The 19,020-nt window shown below is 47.6% G+C and overlaps 1 protein-coding gene across 1 annotated transcript; it reads left to right on the top strand.

The window, feature by feature from the left end:
* On the top strand, positions 1–18,716 carry LOC138599751 (UPF0606 protein KIAA1549). Its single transcript, XM_069671507.1, has 20 exons — positions 1–142; positions 6,560–7,801; positions 7,897–7,979; positions 8,222–8,521; positions 8,696–8,882; positions 9,015–9,074; positions 9,277–9,428; positions 9,902–10,079; positions 10,198–10,382; positions 10,459–10,664; positions 11,108–11,235; positions 11,385–11,399; positions 11,833–12,023; positions 12,114–12,349; positions 12,466–12,601; positions 13,182–13,475; positions 13,560–13,612; positions 13,696–13,823; positions 13,969–14,123; positions 14,789–18,716. The coding sequence occupies exons 1-20, from the start codon at positions 1–3 to the stop codon at positions 15,011–15,013; spliced, it is 4,296 nt and encodes a 1,431-aa protein (XP_069527608.1). The 3' UTR covers positions 15,014–18,716.
* The last annotated feature ends 304 nt before the right edge of the window (positions 18,717–19,020 follow it).

Here is a 19,020-nt window from a genome sequence, read left to right as displayed (position 1 = left end):
ATGGACCCTGTGAACCCACCGGGCCCCAGCTCCAGGACCAGGATGGATCCTAGAACCTCAGCCTGCAGACGCACGCTCGCTGTGATCCTGCTGATGGCTTGCGTGTGTATTTCCATGGTGACATCGAGCTCACCTGCTGCAGGTGAGATTTGAGTTGTAAAGGGACTGTCCACAGATGTTATAGGTCAGGGAGGCTCTGATGAAAGACACTGCCCCGTTGCATTATGGGAAATGTAGGCTTCATGGTTGAGGGAGAGTGTGTCTGTTGCTCAGATTTAAACCAACCCTGGCAAAATAAAACGCCAGTATAAGTGTACAATATACTGAGAGCAAAATAACTTCTGAAAAGCCTGAAACACAAAACTTTCCAGACTCCATTAACAAAATCAATAATTTAACCTCACAGAACACAGGAGCTGCTGGTCTACTGCTGCCTCAAGATGGTAGTTTGTTTGTGTTTATGTGTGTTACAAAAGTATTGTGTTGGAGCAGAAGTAACCGTTTAAAACCCTAAAGTCACACAATGACACAAACAAACTAACCGATCGAGGCAGCCGGAGACCAGCAGCTCCTGTGTCCTGTGAGGTTAAATCAGTGTTTTTCTGAATGGAGTCTGGTGTGTGTGCAGAGAGCGATGTAACGTCTGTGTGTGGTTCAAACAATCATCTTCCTCTGTAACAAAAAGGTCTATCTCTGTAGGGATCCTTTCTGTCATGTTGTCACACACTTAGAATAACAATCTGAGCCTGTCAGTGGAAACAACAAGAACTTTTAGTGGACGACCTTTGACCCATCAAGGATTATGTTGCAGCCATTACAGCCTGTTTCACTGCTGCAGGATGAACACATCTGCTGGAGACATTCACACACTGTGTGTTCCTGTTAAAAAAGACCAGAAGCAGATTTTAAGGTCTGAGCAGGATGTCCACTTACTTTTGGCCCAAAGTAAAGTTCTGTCTTCAGGATTGTTGGACAAAAACTATTTGTGTTCACCTGTGTTACTTCATAAAATGTTACAGGCGTGTCAAGAGCTGTTACTGTAGCTGACCTCTGACCTCAGAGCAGGAACTATCTTATAAGGATGTGTGAAGTGTGTCAGTGAAGCAGAAATAAATCTTATTGTGAGTCTTTATCCTCCTCCATGTCCTCGTCCTCCCACTAACACTGAGTCAGACTGTCCACACACACACACACACACACACACACACGCACACACACACGCACACACACACGCACACACACACACACACGCACACACACACACACACACACACACACACACACACACGCACACACACACGCACACACACACACACGCACACACACACACGCACACACACACGCACACACACACACACACACACGCACACACACACACACACGCACACACACACACACACGCACACACACACACACACGCACACACACACACACACACGCACACACACACACACTGAGGGGGTTTAAATAGATCATCATTATTTATATTCAGTACAGTGATGAAACAGAGCACACGGGTGAGGTTTATCTGTTACGATGAAGTGAACTCTGACAGACGAACAAAGTGAAACTGTGAGCTCTCAGGAGGAGTCATGACACATCTGTACCTACACACACATCGTTCCTCACTCAACCTCTGAACACACCTTCTGTCCTCTGATGCTGAGATATCCTCTGGGAGTGACAGGCATCTCTTACGGTGTAGCCAGCGGTTAGAGATAAAGGACTTCCTGCTTACACCTTCTTCTCCGTGCGCAGCATTGTTTACAGTCCCACTAGAAACTTTAGAGTTAAAGATGAGAGACGTCATCTAAGAACAGATTGCTAGCTGTAAGCATGCTAATAAAAACACGTAAATCATGAGATGAAGCTGATGGAGTCAGGATGGTGTTACAGAGGATTGTGCTCTTCCTCTTTTGCTCTGCACTCAGACTTTTTCCTGCATACATCGAACCCTGCTTATACATGATTGGTCGATACTACTCGGACTACAAACAGGCTACAAACAGAAACCAGAACACTTCCTGTTCTGAAGTCCTACAGTTTACAGAATCTGCTAATAGAGATTCCTATCTGCTTTTTCAGCAATTAAAAACACTGCAGCCCCAGCTTTTATTTTGAAAGTAGGAGGAAGTGTTTGACAGTATGACCCTTCACTTCCAGGTGAAAAAGTGATGCTCTGCTCTCAACCTGCATGCTTCACATACTTTACTACTACTTCTTACCACAATGTCTGTCTGTCTGTCTGTCTGTCTGTCTGTCTCTCTCCTCTGTCTCTCTCTCCGACTGTCTGTCTCTCTCCTCTGTCTCTCTCTCCGACTGTCTGTCTCTCTCCTCTGGCTCTCTCTCTGACTGTCTGTCTCTCTCCTCTGTCTCTCTCTCCGACTGTCTGTCTCTCTCTCTCTCTCTCTCTCTCTCTCCTCTGCTCTGCACATGATGCTGCCGCAAAGCACGGCATCACCACGGCAACCAGGCACAGGATGAGAGCGAGTCAGTCAAGGCTGTGTGTGTGTGTGAGTGTGAGTGTGTGTGACACAAAGACAAATAGGTTTAAAAGCACTGCAGAGGAAAGAGAGCAAACAGGAGGAGAATCACGACGTGTTTAGATAAATAGATTATGCTGCTGAAACATAATATTCATGTTTAGATAATCAAAGCTAACAAAAGCAAAGAAACATTATAAAACCAGACATTAAAAAGTAAAGATAAAAATATAAACAGCTAAAAGAGGAAACAAAAGCTTCCTAAATAATGTATTAATGTATTATTATGCTGAATATGTTTAGATATGAAAAACAAGTTAACACTGATTCATTCATTCATCCATCCTTATTCCCTGTTTCTCTCTGAGGGTCGAAATTAATCCCTCTGTCATGTCTGTACGCTAAGTATGAAGCTACAGTCATCAGCTAATTAGCCTAGCTTAGCATAAAGGCTGTAAAGATTGAGAACAGAGGGAAACAGCTAACCTTGCTCCCTCCAAAGGTAACAACAGCAGCTCTCAGCTCACCAATTAACGCGTTATATGTCGTTTTTATTCGCACAAAAGCTGAAGTGTGGGGGCGCTGCTTTAGCTCAGTGGGTAGAGCAGGCGCTCCATGTACAGAGGCCACAGTCATTGATGCACCGATCACAGGTTCGACTCCTGGTCTGCTGTTCATTTGGTGCATGTCATCCCCCACGCTCTACCCCCCACACTTCCTGTCTCTCTTCAGCTGTCCTATAAATCAAGGTGAAAAGCCAAAAAAATAATCTTAACTATAAAAAAACACTGAAATGTGAAAAACAGTCTATGGTTGAAGTGCCAATTGTGTACTACTTTGTGAAAAACAACAGTGTATCCATCCACCCAATGTTTCTCTGCAGCATCACCAGCTATCCATCTAAAGATTAACATCTGTCTATCTAACGTTGGTCAGGACTCAGTTTTGGTTCGGACTCTCAGTTTTGGTCAGGACTCTCAGTTTTGGTCAGGACTCAGCTTTGGTCAGGACTCAGTTTTGGTTAGGACTCAGTTTTGGTTATGACTCAGCTTTTGTCAGGACTCAGCTTTGGTTATGACTCAGTTTTGGTCAGGACTCAGTTTTGGTCAGGACTAAGCTTTGGTTATGACTCAGTTTTGGTCAGGACTCAGCTTTGGTCAGGACTCAGTTTTGGTCAGGACTCAGTTTTGGTCAGGACTCAGCTTTGGTCAGGACTCTCAGCTTTGGTCAGGACTCTCAGTTTTGGTTAGGACTCAGCTTTGGTCAGGACTCAGTTTTGGTTATGACTCAGCTTTGGTCAGGACTCAGTTTTGGTCAGGACCCTCAATTTTGGTCAGGACTCAGTTTTGGTCAGGACTCTCAATTTTGGTCAGGACTCAGTTTTGGTTAGGACTCTCAGTTTTGGTCAGGACTCAGTTTTGGTCAGGACTCAGTTTTGGTTAGGACTCAGCTTTGGTCAGGACTCAGCTTTGGTCAGGACTCAGCTTTGGTTATGACTCAGTTTTGGTCAGGACTCAGCTTTGGTTATGACTCAGTTTTGGTCAGGACTCAGCTTTGGTCAGGACTCAGCTTTGGTCAGGACTCAGTTTTGGTCAGGACTCAGCTTTGGTCAGGACTCTCAGCTTTGGTCAGGACTCTCAGTTTTGGTTAGGACTCAGTTTTGGTCAGGACTCAGCTTTGGTTATGACTCAGTTTTGGTCAGGACTCAGCTTTGGTCAGGACTCAGCTTTGGTCAGGACTCAGTTTTGGTCAGGACTCAGCTTTGGTCAGGACTCTCAGCTTTGGTCAGGACTCTCAGTTTTGGTTAGGACTCAGTTTTGGTCAGGACTCAGCTTTGGTCAGGACTCAGTTTTGGTCAGGACTCAGTTTTGGTCAGGACTCAGCTTTGGTCAGGACTCTCAGCTTTGGTCAGGACTCTCAGTTTTGGTTAGGACTCAGCTTTGGTCAGGACTCAGTTTTGGTTAGGACTCAGCTTTGGTCAGGACTCAGCTTTGGTCAGGACTCAGCTTTGGTTATGACTCAGTTTTGGTCAGGACTCAGCTTTGGTCAGGACTCAGTTTTGGTCAGGACTCAGCTTTGGTCAGGACTCAGTTTTGGTCAGGACTCAGTTTTGGTCAGGACTCTCAGCTTTGGTCAGGACTCTCAGTTTTGGTTAGGACTCAGTTTTGGTCAGGACTCAGCTTTGGTCAGGACTCAGCTTTGGTCAGGACTCAGTTTTGGTTATGACTCAGCTTTGGTCAGGACTCAGTTTTGGTCAGGACTCTCAATTTTGGTCAGGACTCAGTTTTGGTTAGGACTCTCAGTTTTGGTCAGGACTCAGTTTTGGTCAGGACTCAGTTTTGGTTAGGACTCAGCTTTGGTCAGGACTCAGCTTTGGTCAGGACTCAGCTTTGGTTATGACTCAGCTTTGGTCAGGACTCAGTTTTGGTCAGGACTCAGCTTTGGTCAGGACTCTCAGCTTTGGTCAGGACTCTCAGCTTTGGTCAGGACTCTCAGTTTTGGTTAGGACTCAGCTTTGGTCAGGACTCAGTTTTGGTTATGACTCAGCTTTGGTCAGGACTCAGTTTTGGTCAGGACTCTCAATTTTGGTCAGGACTCAGTTTTGGTTAGGACTCTCAGTTTTGGTCAGGACTCAGCTTTGGTCAGGACTCAGCTTTGGTCAGGACTCAGCTTTGGTTATGACTCAGCTTTGGTCAGGACTCAGTTTTGGTCAGGACTCAGCTTTGGTCAGGACTCTCAGCTTTGGTCAGGACTCTCAGCTTTGGTCAGGACTCTCAGTTTTGGTTAGGACTCAGCTTTGGTCAGGACTCAGTTTTGGTTATGACTCAGCTTTGGTCAGGACTCAGTTTTGGTCAGGACTCAGTTTTGGTTAGGACTCTCAGTTTTGGTCAGGACTCAGCTTTGGTCAGGACTCTCAGCTTTGGTCAGGACTCTCAGTTTTGGTTAGGACTCAGTTTTGGTCAGGACTCAGTTTTGGTTAGGACTCAGCTTAAGTCAGGACTCAGCTTTGGTCAGGACTCAGCTTTGGTTATGACTCAGTTTTGGTCAGGACTCAGTTTTGGTCAGGACTCAGCTTTGGTCAGGACTCAGTTTTGGTCAGGACTCAGCTTTGGTCAGGACTCAGTTTTGGTCAGGACTCAGCTTTGGTCAGGACTCTCAGCTTTGGTCAGGACTCTCAGTTTTGGTTAGGACTCAGCTTTGGTCAGGACTCAGTTTTGGTTATGACTCAGCTTTGGTCAGGACTCAGTTTTGGTCAGGACTCTCAATTTTGGTCAGGACTCAGTTTTGGTTAGGACTCTCAGTTTTGGTCAGGACTCAGCTTTGGTCAGGACTCTCAGCTTTGGTCAGGACTCTCAGTTTTGGTTAGGACTCAGCTTTGGTCAGGACTCAGCTTTGGTCAGGACTCAGCTTTGGTCAGGACTCAGTTTTGGTTATGACTCAGCTTTGGTCAGGACTCAGTTTTGGTCAGGACTCTCAATTTTGGTCAGGACTCAGTTTTGGTTAGGACTCTCAGTTTTGGTCAGGACTCAGCTTTGGTCAGGACTCTCAGTTTTGGTTAGGACTCAGTTTTGGTCAGGACTCAGCTTTGGTCAGGACTCTCAGTTTTGGTTAGGACTCAGTTTTGGTCAGGACTCAGCTTTGGTCAGGACTCTCAGTTTTGGTTAGGACTCAGCTTTGGTCAGGACTCAGTTTTGGTTATGACTCAGCTTTGGTCAGGACTCAGTTTTGGTCAGGACTCTCAATTTTGGTCAGGACTCAGTTTTGGTCAGGACTCAGCTTTGGTCAGGACTCTCAGCTTTGGTCAGGACTCTCAGTTTTGGTTAGGACTCAGCTTTGGTCAGGACTCAGCTTTGGTCAGGACTCAGTTTTGGTTAGGACTCAGCTTTGGTCAGGACTCAGCTTTGGTCAGGACTCAGTTTTGGTTAGGACTCAGCTTTGGTCAGGACTCAGCTTTGGTCAGGACTCAGCTTTGGTCAGGACTCAGTTTTGGTTAGGACTCAGCTTTGGTTAGGACTCAGTTTTGGTTAGGACTCAGCTTTGGTCAGGACTATATTGTCCCTCTCTTTTTCTAACAGGTTTGCTGGACAATAACAGGACTTCAGAGTCTCTGTCACGTGCTTCATCATCATCACCAGCCTCCCCCTCCTCCTCCCCTCACCGACCCCTTGCCCCTAGTACTCCCTCAGACTCTGATTACCATGGTAACAATGGTGGTGCAGGTTTAGCAGAGGACTCAGACTCTGGTGCTCAGGGGATCCACCTCCTGCTAAGACCTCCAGACTTGCTGTCCCCCAGCCTCCCCCCACCTCTCCCCCCACACATTCAGCCTACTCTCACCCCTCCTCCCCCCTGGGAGCAGGGTCCGTCACTGGAGGAGGCCTGGGGCTCTGGAGACTACCTGGAGACTCTTTCCTTCATGGTGCCTGATGGTGAAGAGCTGGCCTTGGCCACGCCACTGCCCAACCGCCCCTACGATGAGGATGAAGGAGGGGACTGGGTCTCCTATGACACTGTCTTCCCTGCACGTCCCACCCTCCCACTCTCGTCCCGCCTTCCCCTCTCACCCTCTTCCTCCACCCCCAGTATCCCCCTGCACACTCGCCCCACCCATCCAGATGTCTTCCCCACCTGGGACGAGGACTACGACCTGGAGGACATGATGCCGCTGGAGCCAACAGAGCTGCTGCTGCCAGACATGAACAGTCTGGAATACTACACTAACCTACTGGCCCGGGAGAGGGAGAGAGAGAGGGAGAGAGACCAGGGCCGGGTCAACCGGACCGACTCCAAACAACCCATCACTCCCACGACAACCCAAACCCAGAGTTACCTTCCAACTCCATCCCCGAGCTCTGGTCCTCCTCCAGGACAGGAGCCCAAGCGTCCCCCGGTGGGGCCTACACCTCCCCTCACCCTCTCACCTACACACACCGGTGAGGAAAAGCCACATTTACCTTCAACCACTATAAAGACCCCGTATACCCCTTTCACTCCATCTGCTCCAAAACCAAAAGACCATGCCCCAGGCAGACATCCTCCTCGTCCCCCTTCAAACACCACCAGCAAGGTTCCACCCCCTCCCCCACTGGGACCCCCCACCCGCCCTGACAGACCAGAAAGGCCACCTGTGGTTGTAGAGAAGCCAGGGATGACTCCATTCATCAGGACCACCACCAAGGCGACCACCACCACCCAGATCACTGCCATCAGCCTGACCAGAGCCCCCCCAGTCACCACACCTAAAGTGGCCCAGACCCAGCCCACCAGACAGTACTTGTGTAACGTCACCAAGCCTGAGATGTACCTGGTCAGAGTAGGTAAGACCAGCGAGAGTCATGTGACAGGAACACCAGGTACTGTCTAACAGTACTGCCTCAGTCAGCTGACCTGCGTCTTGTTTTGTTTCCTGCAGTCAGTTCAAGAGGTTCGTCTGCAGGTTTCACTCAGGTCAGAGATCTTCTGAAGAGAGAGTTCAACCGCTCAGTGGAGCTACAGGTACAAACACCTTTACACTTGTTTACTTTGTTATATTTTGTTACATCACCTTACAAAAATCTTTGTTTACTTTAGTTTACAGATCACATTGTAACATTGAATATTTATTACATCATACATTCTCACCTGTAGTAATGAGCCCTATTTAAAGCTGTACCCACACTGGGGGAACGCACCTTGAACTCACCTTGATGAGGTCATATGATTGACAGCTGTCTGTCACCTCTCTTCTTTCTCACAAGTTCATGAGATCTCCGTCCAGTTTTGCCTTCCGTGTCGTTTCGGGTCCTTTGATCTTCACAGCCATGTCCGTCATCAGCGCTCTCCGCTCACCGCCACGCAGCGCCGGCCTCTTTCCCACCGTGGCAACACTCTACGCCATACCTGACCTCAGGTACCAGGTGCACTCTGTGCTGCAGTTTGTCCCTGCCCACGTCGACGTCAGGGTCTGTAACTTCAGTGAGCGTGTGGAGAGGGGGCTGATGATGGCGTATGCAGAGACACGAAGAAGATCACATGAGACAGGAAACGTCAGTGTACAGGTGAGTGTGCTACTTGTTCATTTTTCAAATGAACTCATCACACAGGTGAGTTTATGGTTTAATAACTAATCATGGAAACATACATACAAACACAATATTACAATTTATCAACACAAACACTCCCAGAGCTTTAACATCAAAAAACATATTTAGACACGTGTTTTTCTGCTCCAGCTGTTAAATGTCACCATGAGCCTGACCCGGCTGGGGGCGGGGCAGAAGATACCAGTTGACATCACCTTTGCGGTGCGTGATGGGCGGGACTACCTGCCAGGTTCAGAGGTCAGCGAACACCTGAGGAAGCTGAACCTGGTCGAGTTCAGTTTCTACGTCGGCTTTCCTGCTCTGCAGATCGCAGAACGTATGACACAGTTTATTTATGCCGACATATGTTAAAATAAATGTTATAAAATGCTATTTCTATGTAAAGGCAAAGTGTGTTAAATATATGATTAATGTAAGACATGTATCAAATGTGTGTCTGTGTTCATAGCATTCCACTACCCTGAGCTGAACACGACTCACCACCTGCGCTCCACCTGGGTCCGTACAGGTGAGAACATATATGCTGTTTAGTTTTTTAGTTCACTTCCATCTCCTAAATCAATCAAATAGTATAGTTTGACTTTTTGCTGTGTGGAGATAGATGGGTTGGGCACTTTGATTTATTTTTAAACCTTATACACTCGGGATGTATGCAGACACCTGTGAGGTGTTGTGAAAACGTACTTCATATATGTGTGTGTGTTGTACAGTCCTGTTGGGGGTTCAGGAGCAGCTAGTGGCTGAGAGGAGTTTTAAAGCTCGTCTGGAACGTCGTCTGGCTTTGCTTCTGGAGGAGGGACTGCAGGGAGCCAGCAGGAGGCGCTGGAGGAGAGCTACAGCTGTGGGCAACAACAGTCTGCAGGTATACACACAATACAGGAATACTACAGGCATATACACATCAACACTACAGGTGCATACACATCAACACTACAGGTGCATACACATCAAACAAGTCGACACATCTACAGGTATAAACACACATCATAAATATGGTAAATATCCACATAATACAGGTATATACACACATCAAACAAGTCGACACATCATACAGGTATAAACAGACCATACGGGTATATGCACACATCATACAGGTATATGCACACATCATACAGGTATATGCACACATCATACAGGTATATACACACATCAAACAAGTCGACACATCATACAGGTATACACAGACCATACGGGTATATGCACACATCATACAGGTATATACACACATCATACAGGTATATATCGTGTTTAACACAGTGGAGTGTTAATGAGGTTCACTTCACTCTTTTCATTCAGTCTGGTTCCTCTCTGATTTGTGCACCTGTTGTGTTTCAGGTGGTCAGGGTGTCCAGAATGTCCGGGCCAGAGCGCCCCCTGGAGGTCTTTTATTTTGTAGAGGGTCCAGGGGGCGAGCGGCTACCAGCAGAGGCAACAGCAGCCACCTTGAACCGTGTTGACCTTCAGAGAGCCGCCATCGTGCTCGGACACAGAGTCCAGAGACCGCTTGCCCAACGTGAGTCCAGACCTGAACCTGATCTTAGACCACCTCCCTCTCCTCTGGTTTAATGTCCTCTTCCATGTTTTACCTGTCCCACCTGTCTCTCGCCCCTGTCTTACCTGTCTGTCTGCAGCGGTGGAGACCCTGTCTGTCCCTCCTGCAGAGACTCAGAGCAGCAGTATCTGGCTGATTGTGGGCGTAGTCGTCCCGGTCCTGCTGGCCGTTTTCATCATCATCATCCTCTACTGGAAGCTGTGTGGCTCAGAGAAGCTGGAGTTCCAGCCGGACGCTATAAACACGATCCAGCAGAGACAGAAGGTCAGAGGTCAACAGGAAGTTGTTCATGTTTCCTGAATTAAATGTTCTGTAAGCTGATTAATGCATCATCTCTCAGCTTCAGGCTCCCAGTGTGAAAGGCTTCGACTTCGCTAAGCTCCACCTCGGTCAGCACAGCAAAGACGACATCATGGTGATCCAGGAGCCAGGCCCCCTGCCCGCCCCCGTCAAAGAGGCCACACCCTCTGACGGTGGTGACCTCAACACCCCAAAATCTAAAGGGTCGTCAACAAAGGCAACACGGTCTGGCCGCCGCAGGGGCAGGTAGGAAACGCACCTGTGGACAGCTACACCTGTGTACATGCTTTCTATTTGTTATCCTGTTTCTGTGTTAATTGTTTTGCACCAAATGAGATTGAGCTCATTTTATAAAAACCTTCTTTAATTTATTCTGAAAATGTCCTGAATGACTTCCCTCATTACTTGTACTGTGTTACTGTATACATAATTAACTTATTTACCGTTAGCAGTCCTGATTAATAGACATACTTGTAATGTATTATTAATCTTTTGTTTGCGTTCTTTATTGTAATTTAATTTATGATAATGTAGAAATGTGTTATTGATTTAGCTTACCGCTAACACACAGCTGCTGCTGTAAACCTGATATTTCTCTCCAAAGAGAAAGAAGGTCAAACTTTGATACCTTAAATTAAAAGCGCAGCGTCACATGACCGAGAGAAGGAACAGTTTCTCTCTGCGTTCAGGCTCAGCCCATCAGACGGCGACTCATTAGGCAGCGACCAATCAAGTGGCAGAGAATCAGGTGAAGAAAGCACCCGACCTGTGGCCACGCCCAGTGACGGGAAACAGCACAGGAAGACGCCCAAAAATGGTAAGAGATGCAATGACATCATCGTCACCTACTGATTGTGTGTGTACACGTGTGTGTGCGTGCGCATGTGTGTGTGTGTGTTGGCTGGTTAAAGAGAGAAGCACTCCAAACATCACCTGTCCTTTCTTTTTTACGCTTCTGGACTGAAGGGAGGAGCAAGATGGGTACGTGTACACCGTCGTCACTGAGTCAATAGTTGTAGATTAACAATAAATCAAAAGTACCCATTAAAAGGTTTCTAAGAGGAAAAGTAACAACACGACAGGTACCCCTCAATTTCTTTCATCTGTTTAAAGGTTCACAGAAAGGGACGCCAGTGTAGCTCAGCCCTCGACAGAGCGGCCCCGGGTTCGACTCCAACCCTCGGCCCTCATCCCACTCTGTCTTTTCTGCACTTATTATTATTATTGTTATTATTTCCACTGCCATATCAAATAAAGGAAAAAGGCCAAAAAAGTTTACAGAAAATGGCGAACACATTCAGCATGTTGTCTAATAAAGCCAGAGACAGATATTTAGCAGAGCGGTTCTTCTTCTGTTCTGTGAAGAAGAACCTAACTTAACCTTTAACCTTTTGTGTTCCTCTCACTCCATCAGGCAGCGGTCCAGACGAGCTTCTCTCCTCGTCCTCCATCTTCGACCACGTGGACCGGCTGTCACGCGGCTCATCTGACTGCACGCGTCGCCAGGCCAATAAGGTGCAGCTGATCGCCATGCAGCCGCGACCGAGCCCACCGCATGCTCCATCCCAGCCGAGCCCCACTCTCACTGAGAAGGTGAACACAGAGGTGAGGGGTCACGAAAACAAACTCACCTTACTGCACATTTCCTGTCTGAAATGCCCTACCTGTCTGACATCATTTTATAATCATCTGCAGGTGGCGCTGAGACACAAGTCAGAGATCGAGCATCACAGGAACAAACTCCGTCAGCGCGCAAAGAGACGTGGTCAGTGCGAGTTTCCCTCCATGGACGACATCATGGACGCATTCGGAGACGGACCGGTGCAGAGCGAGGTAGCACAGCGTCTCTATAGCTCCGCCCACGACCACATGGACTGCATCCTGCAAGCCGACGCCCACTCACCCCCCACACCCACCGACTCCAGGAAGAGGTCAGAGTTCACCTTAGCACACCTCAGCTGAGGTTCTTCATCGAACTGTAGAATTAACTTCACTCCTATTGTTCACATGTTCTGTTTTTCATACATGTATGTATCTGTCCGTCCAGAGGGAGGCGCTCTCCTCGAGGTCGGAGGGCTCACCCTGGACCTGGAAGTCTTCCTGATACAGACAGAGACCGGCTGCTCACTGATCAGAGCGCCACCTACAGGAAATACCCAGGACTCAACAATGTGGCCTACATGGTGAGACTATCCTGTTTGTTGTGTTTATTTAGCTAGTTAGCAGCTGACAGGACAGACAGGAAGTGTGTCAGACTGCGGAGCAGAGGACAGACAGGAAGTGTGTCAGACTGCGGAGCAGAGGACAGACAGGAAGTGTGTCAGACTGTGCAGCAGAGGACAGACAGGAAGTGTGTCAGACTGTGCAGCAGAGGACAGACAGGAAGTGTGTCAGACTGCGGAGCAGAGGACAGACAGGAAGTGTGTCAGACTGTGCAGCAGAGGACAGACAGGAAGTGTGTCAGACTGTGCAGCAGAGGACAGACAGGAAGTGTGTCAGACTGCGGAGCAGAGGACAGACAGGAAGTGTGTCAGACTGTGCAGCAGAGGACAGACAGGAAGTGTGTCAGACTGCGGAGCAGAGGACAGACAGGAAGTGTGTCAGACTGCGCAGCAGAGGACAGACAGGAAGTGTGTCAGACTGCGCAGCAGAGGACAGACAGGAAGTGTTGATAAAGGGTTAAAAGCCAGTAGCTTTAGGATTTAATGTGCCTGCTATGAACTGAACATCTGCTCTGTGCTCTCTCTTTTCTCTGGCTCACAGTCGGACCCTGACCTGCCCCCAGACCACGGCAGCCCCTCCCCCACTGATGAGGTGTTTGACTCCGCCCCTCCTCCGCCTCCCTATATGCCTCCTCAGCCCTCCATCGAGGAGGCGCGTCAGCAGATGCACTCCCTCCTGGATGACGCCTTCGCCCTTGTGTCGCCGTCCTCACAGGGCAGCGCCGGGGTGAGCGGGGTAAGCCCTGCCCTGCCCAGCCCCTCCCCCCAGGCCCGCCCCCCTGGCAGGCAGTGGGGCTCTTACCCAGCAGCCCCCTCTCACAGCCCCTTTTCTGCAGTGAGTGTGTCGTCCTGCAGCTGAGGCCATTTTCCTTCTGTCATGAATTCATATTCAGCTTTTTTTCTCTCCTCCTTCCTGCAGAGGTACGCAGAGCTGGGGATGTCTCCCACATCAGTCCAGGGCCTGCTGCAGAGGTCAGAGTCAGCACACTGTAAACCAGGATCAGGTCTGTTGGCTGGACCAGAACCAGTACTGATTCTCTGTGTGATTTATCCAGGCAGGGCCTGAGCTCAGGAGGGTATGTTTCTACTGGAGACCAGCTGCAGGAATCAGTTTACTCCAGCAGGGGGCAGTACGAGGACCCCCCCTCCTCGTCCAGACCACGGCCTGTAGGGGGCAGCACAGGTACAGCCTTCTGGATGTACTGATCACACTGCTGTTTTTTTTCCTTGATGCATTCAGATGAAGCTTTCACTGAAACCCAGCAGCACTCTCTCAGCCCAGGACGGCTTATATGTCACACTTGTTGACTGAATTTGTTGACCTCCAGGTGCACAGCTCCACCACTTGACCCAGGTGGGTTTATCGAGTCAGATTGGTGCATACCCTGGGGTGGGACGCAGTATGTCGGGTCCGACTGGCTCTAGCTGGAACCAGCAGCACTCGGACCAGGACCTGTCCAGACCAGGAGCCAGCAGAGAGAGTGTGAGTTATCTGTAGGGAGAAGCACAATCAATCTACCTGGTCCAAACGGTGCGGTTCTTATCATCTTAGATTATCAGTGTAGAAGCAACAGCTTGGTATTTAGGGCACAGCAGACAGCAGTCTTGACTGGTCCTCATCCGTCCAGTTTGTGCTAACAAAGTCCAGTCCAGTGTAGAATAGTTCTGACAGGTCAGTCCAGAAAAGTACTGAGCAGATGATTCACACCAGTCTAGACCAGAAGTGATCAACCAATCCAGTCTAGAACAGTCCATACCAAGACCATTAGCTGAGACCACATTAGATCAGGCCTGACCAGTTCAGACGAGTCCAGACAAGCCCAGTCAGGACCAGTTTACTCCAGAACTTTCAAAACCTTTCAACACCGTGTCTTGTCTCAAGACCCTGCCGACACCCAGGCGGTAAACGAGATTAACATTTGTTTTCTTCAGTGTAAATTAAAGTGGAAAAGGTTCCCATGATTTTGGTCTTTGCTTCATATTCTTGATGTCAAGTTGGGGTTGAGTGTGTCAAGGCTGGTGGTTGCTAAGCAATAACAAGTAACCTTTGTCATCAACTTCTTTGCAGTTCCTTTTGAGGTTTTTATCTGGATTTATTTCCTGTTCTTGGCCCCGCCCCTTATTTATCTCTCTCTCTTCTCCCTACAGGTGCTTTCGTTCCCTGAGTTCTCCTCTTCCTCTGTTTTCCAGATGCCCAGCTCCTCGTTACGGGACCCGTCGGCTCCACCTCTCCTCCTGACCTCGCCCACCCCAGAGTACCCGCCGGAGGATGCCTCACCTTCTGCCCACACCTCGGCCTCCCTTATAAAGGCTATTAGGGAGGAGCTGCGACGTCTGGCCCAGAAGCAGGCTGCAGTCACCAGCTACCCTTAGACTGGTCTAGACCTGTTTGGATCAGGACTCAACAGGTTTCAACAGTTGTTGTTTTAAACCACTCAGAGCCTGTCAGGACTGGATCAAAACATAAAACTGACTGATCCACACTCTGGACACTCGAGCTTCTCTACGTCTGTGCCGTTAAACACTCTGGACCATGATCCACGTCTGAAAAAAGTACAGCGTCTCTGACTGAAAGACCTCCGGTACTTTACAGGGTCCCGTCTGTTCGCCTGTCAATCATCCTTCACCTCAGTGTTTTTGGATGGGTTTAACTCTTCATGTTTCCATTGAGGTGCTTCCTAACTGGATCATTCGATGATAACCCTTCATGAACCTCTGGAGCAACAATTCATTCCTGAATGTTCGGAGAGGACGGTTCCTTTCTAACCTTGAAAAAATCCTCCTCCTGGTAATCTAATTTGGAACGCCGCTCCTGATCTTCTTGAAGGGATCATTTTCCTGACCTTGTTGGGGAGAGGATTGTTCCTCCCGGCCGTGTAGAGTTCATTTGCCCTCCAGACCTTCAGAAGGGGGGATTCACTATTCTCTCTTGTGTTTTGGAGTACAGGTTATCTACAGTGCAAGTTGATAGTCCTTCCCTCTGGTGGATGGTTGCTCCTGAAGTTCTGAAGTGGATTGTCTCTCTGGACCTTTTGTGGTGCTAACCGTCAGCCTCATACCATCTCCTCATTGACCACTTATTGCCTTTCACACTCCCATCAGCCACGGGGAACAGGTCTCCGATCATAAACCATATCAATGAGGTCTTTGCACTGTCGACAGCGGGGGGGTGAAGGTCCCTCAAGCAAGGGGACGCAAAATAGGAAAAAAATATAGAAATATCTAAAAAGTTGACATAAATATCTGTAAAGAGATAGAATTCCAATGAGCACAATATTAATGTAAGAGTAATTATCGGAGTATTGAGATGTTACTTATTTTTTATTGCTTATATATGAAAGTATACTTTAAATCCTTTATTTTGATCAAAAGAAGACCAAACTACTGTTCGATGGCTGTGTTCCTCTTGTGTTTGAGCTCGCTGTAGATTGGAGCCGGCGCTTGTTTCTCGGTGGAGGCGTTGCTTACCGTAGCTGCTCGCTCGTGTTTTCATGTATCGGTGGCAATGAAAAAAATATATCGCTAATGCATCGCTTTAATATATAAAGTTTTGTCATCGCTGATTTGTTGCGTCCATCAGATTGTGGGCAGAAAAGTATGGATGAGTTTTTCTGTACGGGGCAGAGATGGGAAACCAGTCACTCATCACAAGCAGAAACTGAAGCTAAAAGCAGACACACCAGCGCCCCCTGGAGGCTGCACGGTTCACTCAGTGAATGTAATAGTAATGATGGAGCCTTTGCTCCTTTTTCTTTTCCATTCAGTTTGTGAAGCTAGGAACCATCAGAGCTCTTCTGTGAGGATGGCTGGTTCCCCTCTGCTGGTCGGCTGTTTTCTTTGTAGTGTTGTGAAGAAGTCAGTCGCTCGTAAAAATCTGGTTCTGCGGGGTAAAAGAGGATTTGTTTGTCTCTGCTCTCTGCTTATCGGCATGTTTGACTAAGTTCGAGGCTTTAGCTAATCGTGATGTTCCAGTTAATGTTAGCATGCTGCTAAAGATGTTAAAAACAGAGTTTTAAAAAGTAAAGAATCGTTCCACATCGAGTTAAGAATGCTCAGAGTGCCATAAAACCATCGTTCATCCACACACAGAGGAAAAAAGAAATCATATGAATCATGTTCTTTTGTTTTGCATTTCCAAAAGATATTTTTGAATGAAGATGGTTACAGTAAACAGTGTATAACTGAAAGTGATATGGTGTTTAATAGAAAACATAATATATATAAAATATTTTATCTGTGATTGCTCTGCTGAAACGACTCAAAGATCCGCCCGGCAACAGTGACAACACATCCGTCATGGACCAGAAACCAACCACAGAACTCTTCGCTGGCTGTAGACTCTCTGATTGGACCTAGCACCTGTCAGTCAAACTGTAGGACATGGTCGCTTCTACAGGATCACATGGTGCTAATGGTGCTCAACTTCTCGGGGTGGGTCTGAAATGCGTCAGATCACACCCGAAACACACGACGTGCATCTTCTCGTATCAAAGTGTGGATTCAAACTGCTGCTCTGCAGGTTCCACAAACTTCTCCTGAATGTTTCCTCGATGTTTTCTAGAGTTTCAGAGTTTCTGTGTTTTCTAGATCTGTGACTCAGACGATTTTTAATCATGACAAAACTACTGATCCACACTGGAAACTAACAATCATGAACACGAACATGCAGGGTTGGGGTTATCCTGCTTCAATCCTGCACAAACAAGATACCAACCGATTGTCACAAGATAATCCCAACATATTTCATTGTTAAAAACAACATTAGCTTGCAAGAACAAGATTTTCACTTTTGATACTAATTCATGAGCTCTACATATAAACTCTAATGAGGTACTAAGTTTAAAATAAAATCACCCGTGGGAACAAGACGTCATCTTCAGTAAAAAAAACTAAAGACTAAAGTCACGCTAGAGACCCAAGTCATTCTCCTGCGTGCAGGGGCGGGTTCATAAACATGTGATCTGTATCAGGATGTCTGTCCTCACTCACCTGTCATCTGAATCTGGAGAGATCTTTGTTTTTGAATGATCAGTCTGAGTCTTTAGTTTGGTCATGATTAAACCTCCGTACGAGCCTTGCTCTGAGTCCAACCACATTCCTGTTTTTCTCAGGTGATGTTCCAGCCAATGACTGTATATAAAGATGGACGACGCGTCTCCATCTGCTCCCATTGTACCAAAGTGATGCCAAAACTGCCGTGTGATAGGCGCTGCCATCTTGCAATAGTGATGTCATATGGAGCCAGAGACTGCGCAGTAGAGATCGGCGGGTGGAGCCGTCACAGCCACTTCCGCTAACCCAAACACACACTTAACTTACTGTAAAAAAACAGCGAGGATCCCGCACGCCGGCGTGTTTAACAGCAGAACAGCTTCTTGTGTCCGAAGCAGAAAGTTCAATGACTGTAGTGTTAGTGTTAGTTACGTCTCCTCTCGCCGTTCCTCCTCTACTCTGCTACTCGGGAACAGAACGCTGCAGGAGCCCCATTTGTCCACAGAGCTGTCAATCATGAGGCCACACCCCCTTTTTACAGCATCAAATAACTAATTAAAAGTAAACTTGTGAGAAAAATGAACACTTGGACATAAATCAGCAGGATAAGAACTAACTATAATGACAGAAACCATGTTTGAGAAAAATGTATTTGACGTGTATTTTGATTTTCTAGTTTGACTCATGTCCCATCTGTTAACATGGAGGAGGCGGGCTTTATGAGCTATACTGCAGCCAGTCAGCAGGGGGCGACAGAGAGGGTTTGGACTCACTTTAGGGAGCTGACATGTCGGCCATCTTTTTATACAGTCAGTGGTTCCAACATGCAGCTTCGCTGAAACCCGACCAGGTGAGTTCACATCAGTCCAGGTGTGATCCAGGTAACTCAGCGAAGCTGCTCGTGGAAACAGAGCCTGAAGGAAAAGTTACTGATATCAGTCACCTGGAAACACTGCCAGCAGTCTCACCTGTCCGTCAGCAGCCAGGTGAGTCTGAGCGAGTCACATGACAGGACCTGTGTGTGCGCTGCATCCTGTGCTGTCTGAAAGATTGTGTTAACAAACATTAAAGAGATGTGTTCAAAGACTCACGTTCTGTCTCAGTCAATGTGAAAGACGTTCAGAAGATTGTTCAACTATTCATCACATATACAGAATGCGTCACCGAACGTGAAAGTAAGAAGAAGCATTCCTTACAATGTGCTGCTGGAGAGAACTCTCAGTCTGTTTCAAGTTTTACTGTAAGAACAGGACGGAAGGCGGGAATGATTCGGTTCATCTGTGGGAGCATGAAATGTGTAATGTGCTTAATGTGCACCTAATTATAATATTATAATATACTCTGAACCCCTCCCAGTCTCTAAAACAGACCCCTCCTGCTCCTCCTCC

Source organism: Semicossyphus pulcher, unplaced genomic scaffold (genome assembly GCF_022749685.1).
Source record: "Semicossyphus pulcher isolate SPU_LCO1_2020_fin unplaced genomic scaffold, fSemPul1.0.p SCAF_20, whole genome shotgun sequence".
Lineage (NCBI taxonomy): Eukaryota > Metazoa > Chordata > Actinopteri > Labriformes > Labridae > Semicossyphus > Semicossyphus pulcher.
This window is presented reverse-complemented; position numbering and strand designations above follow the sequence as displayed.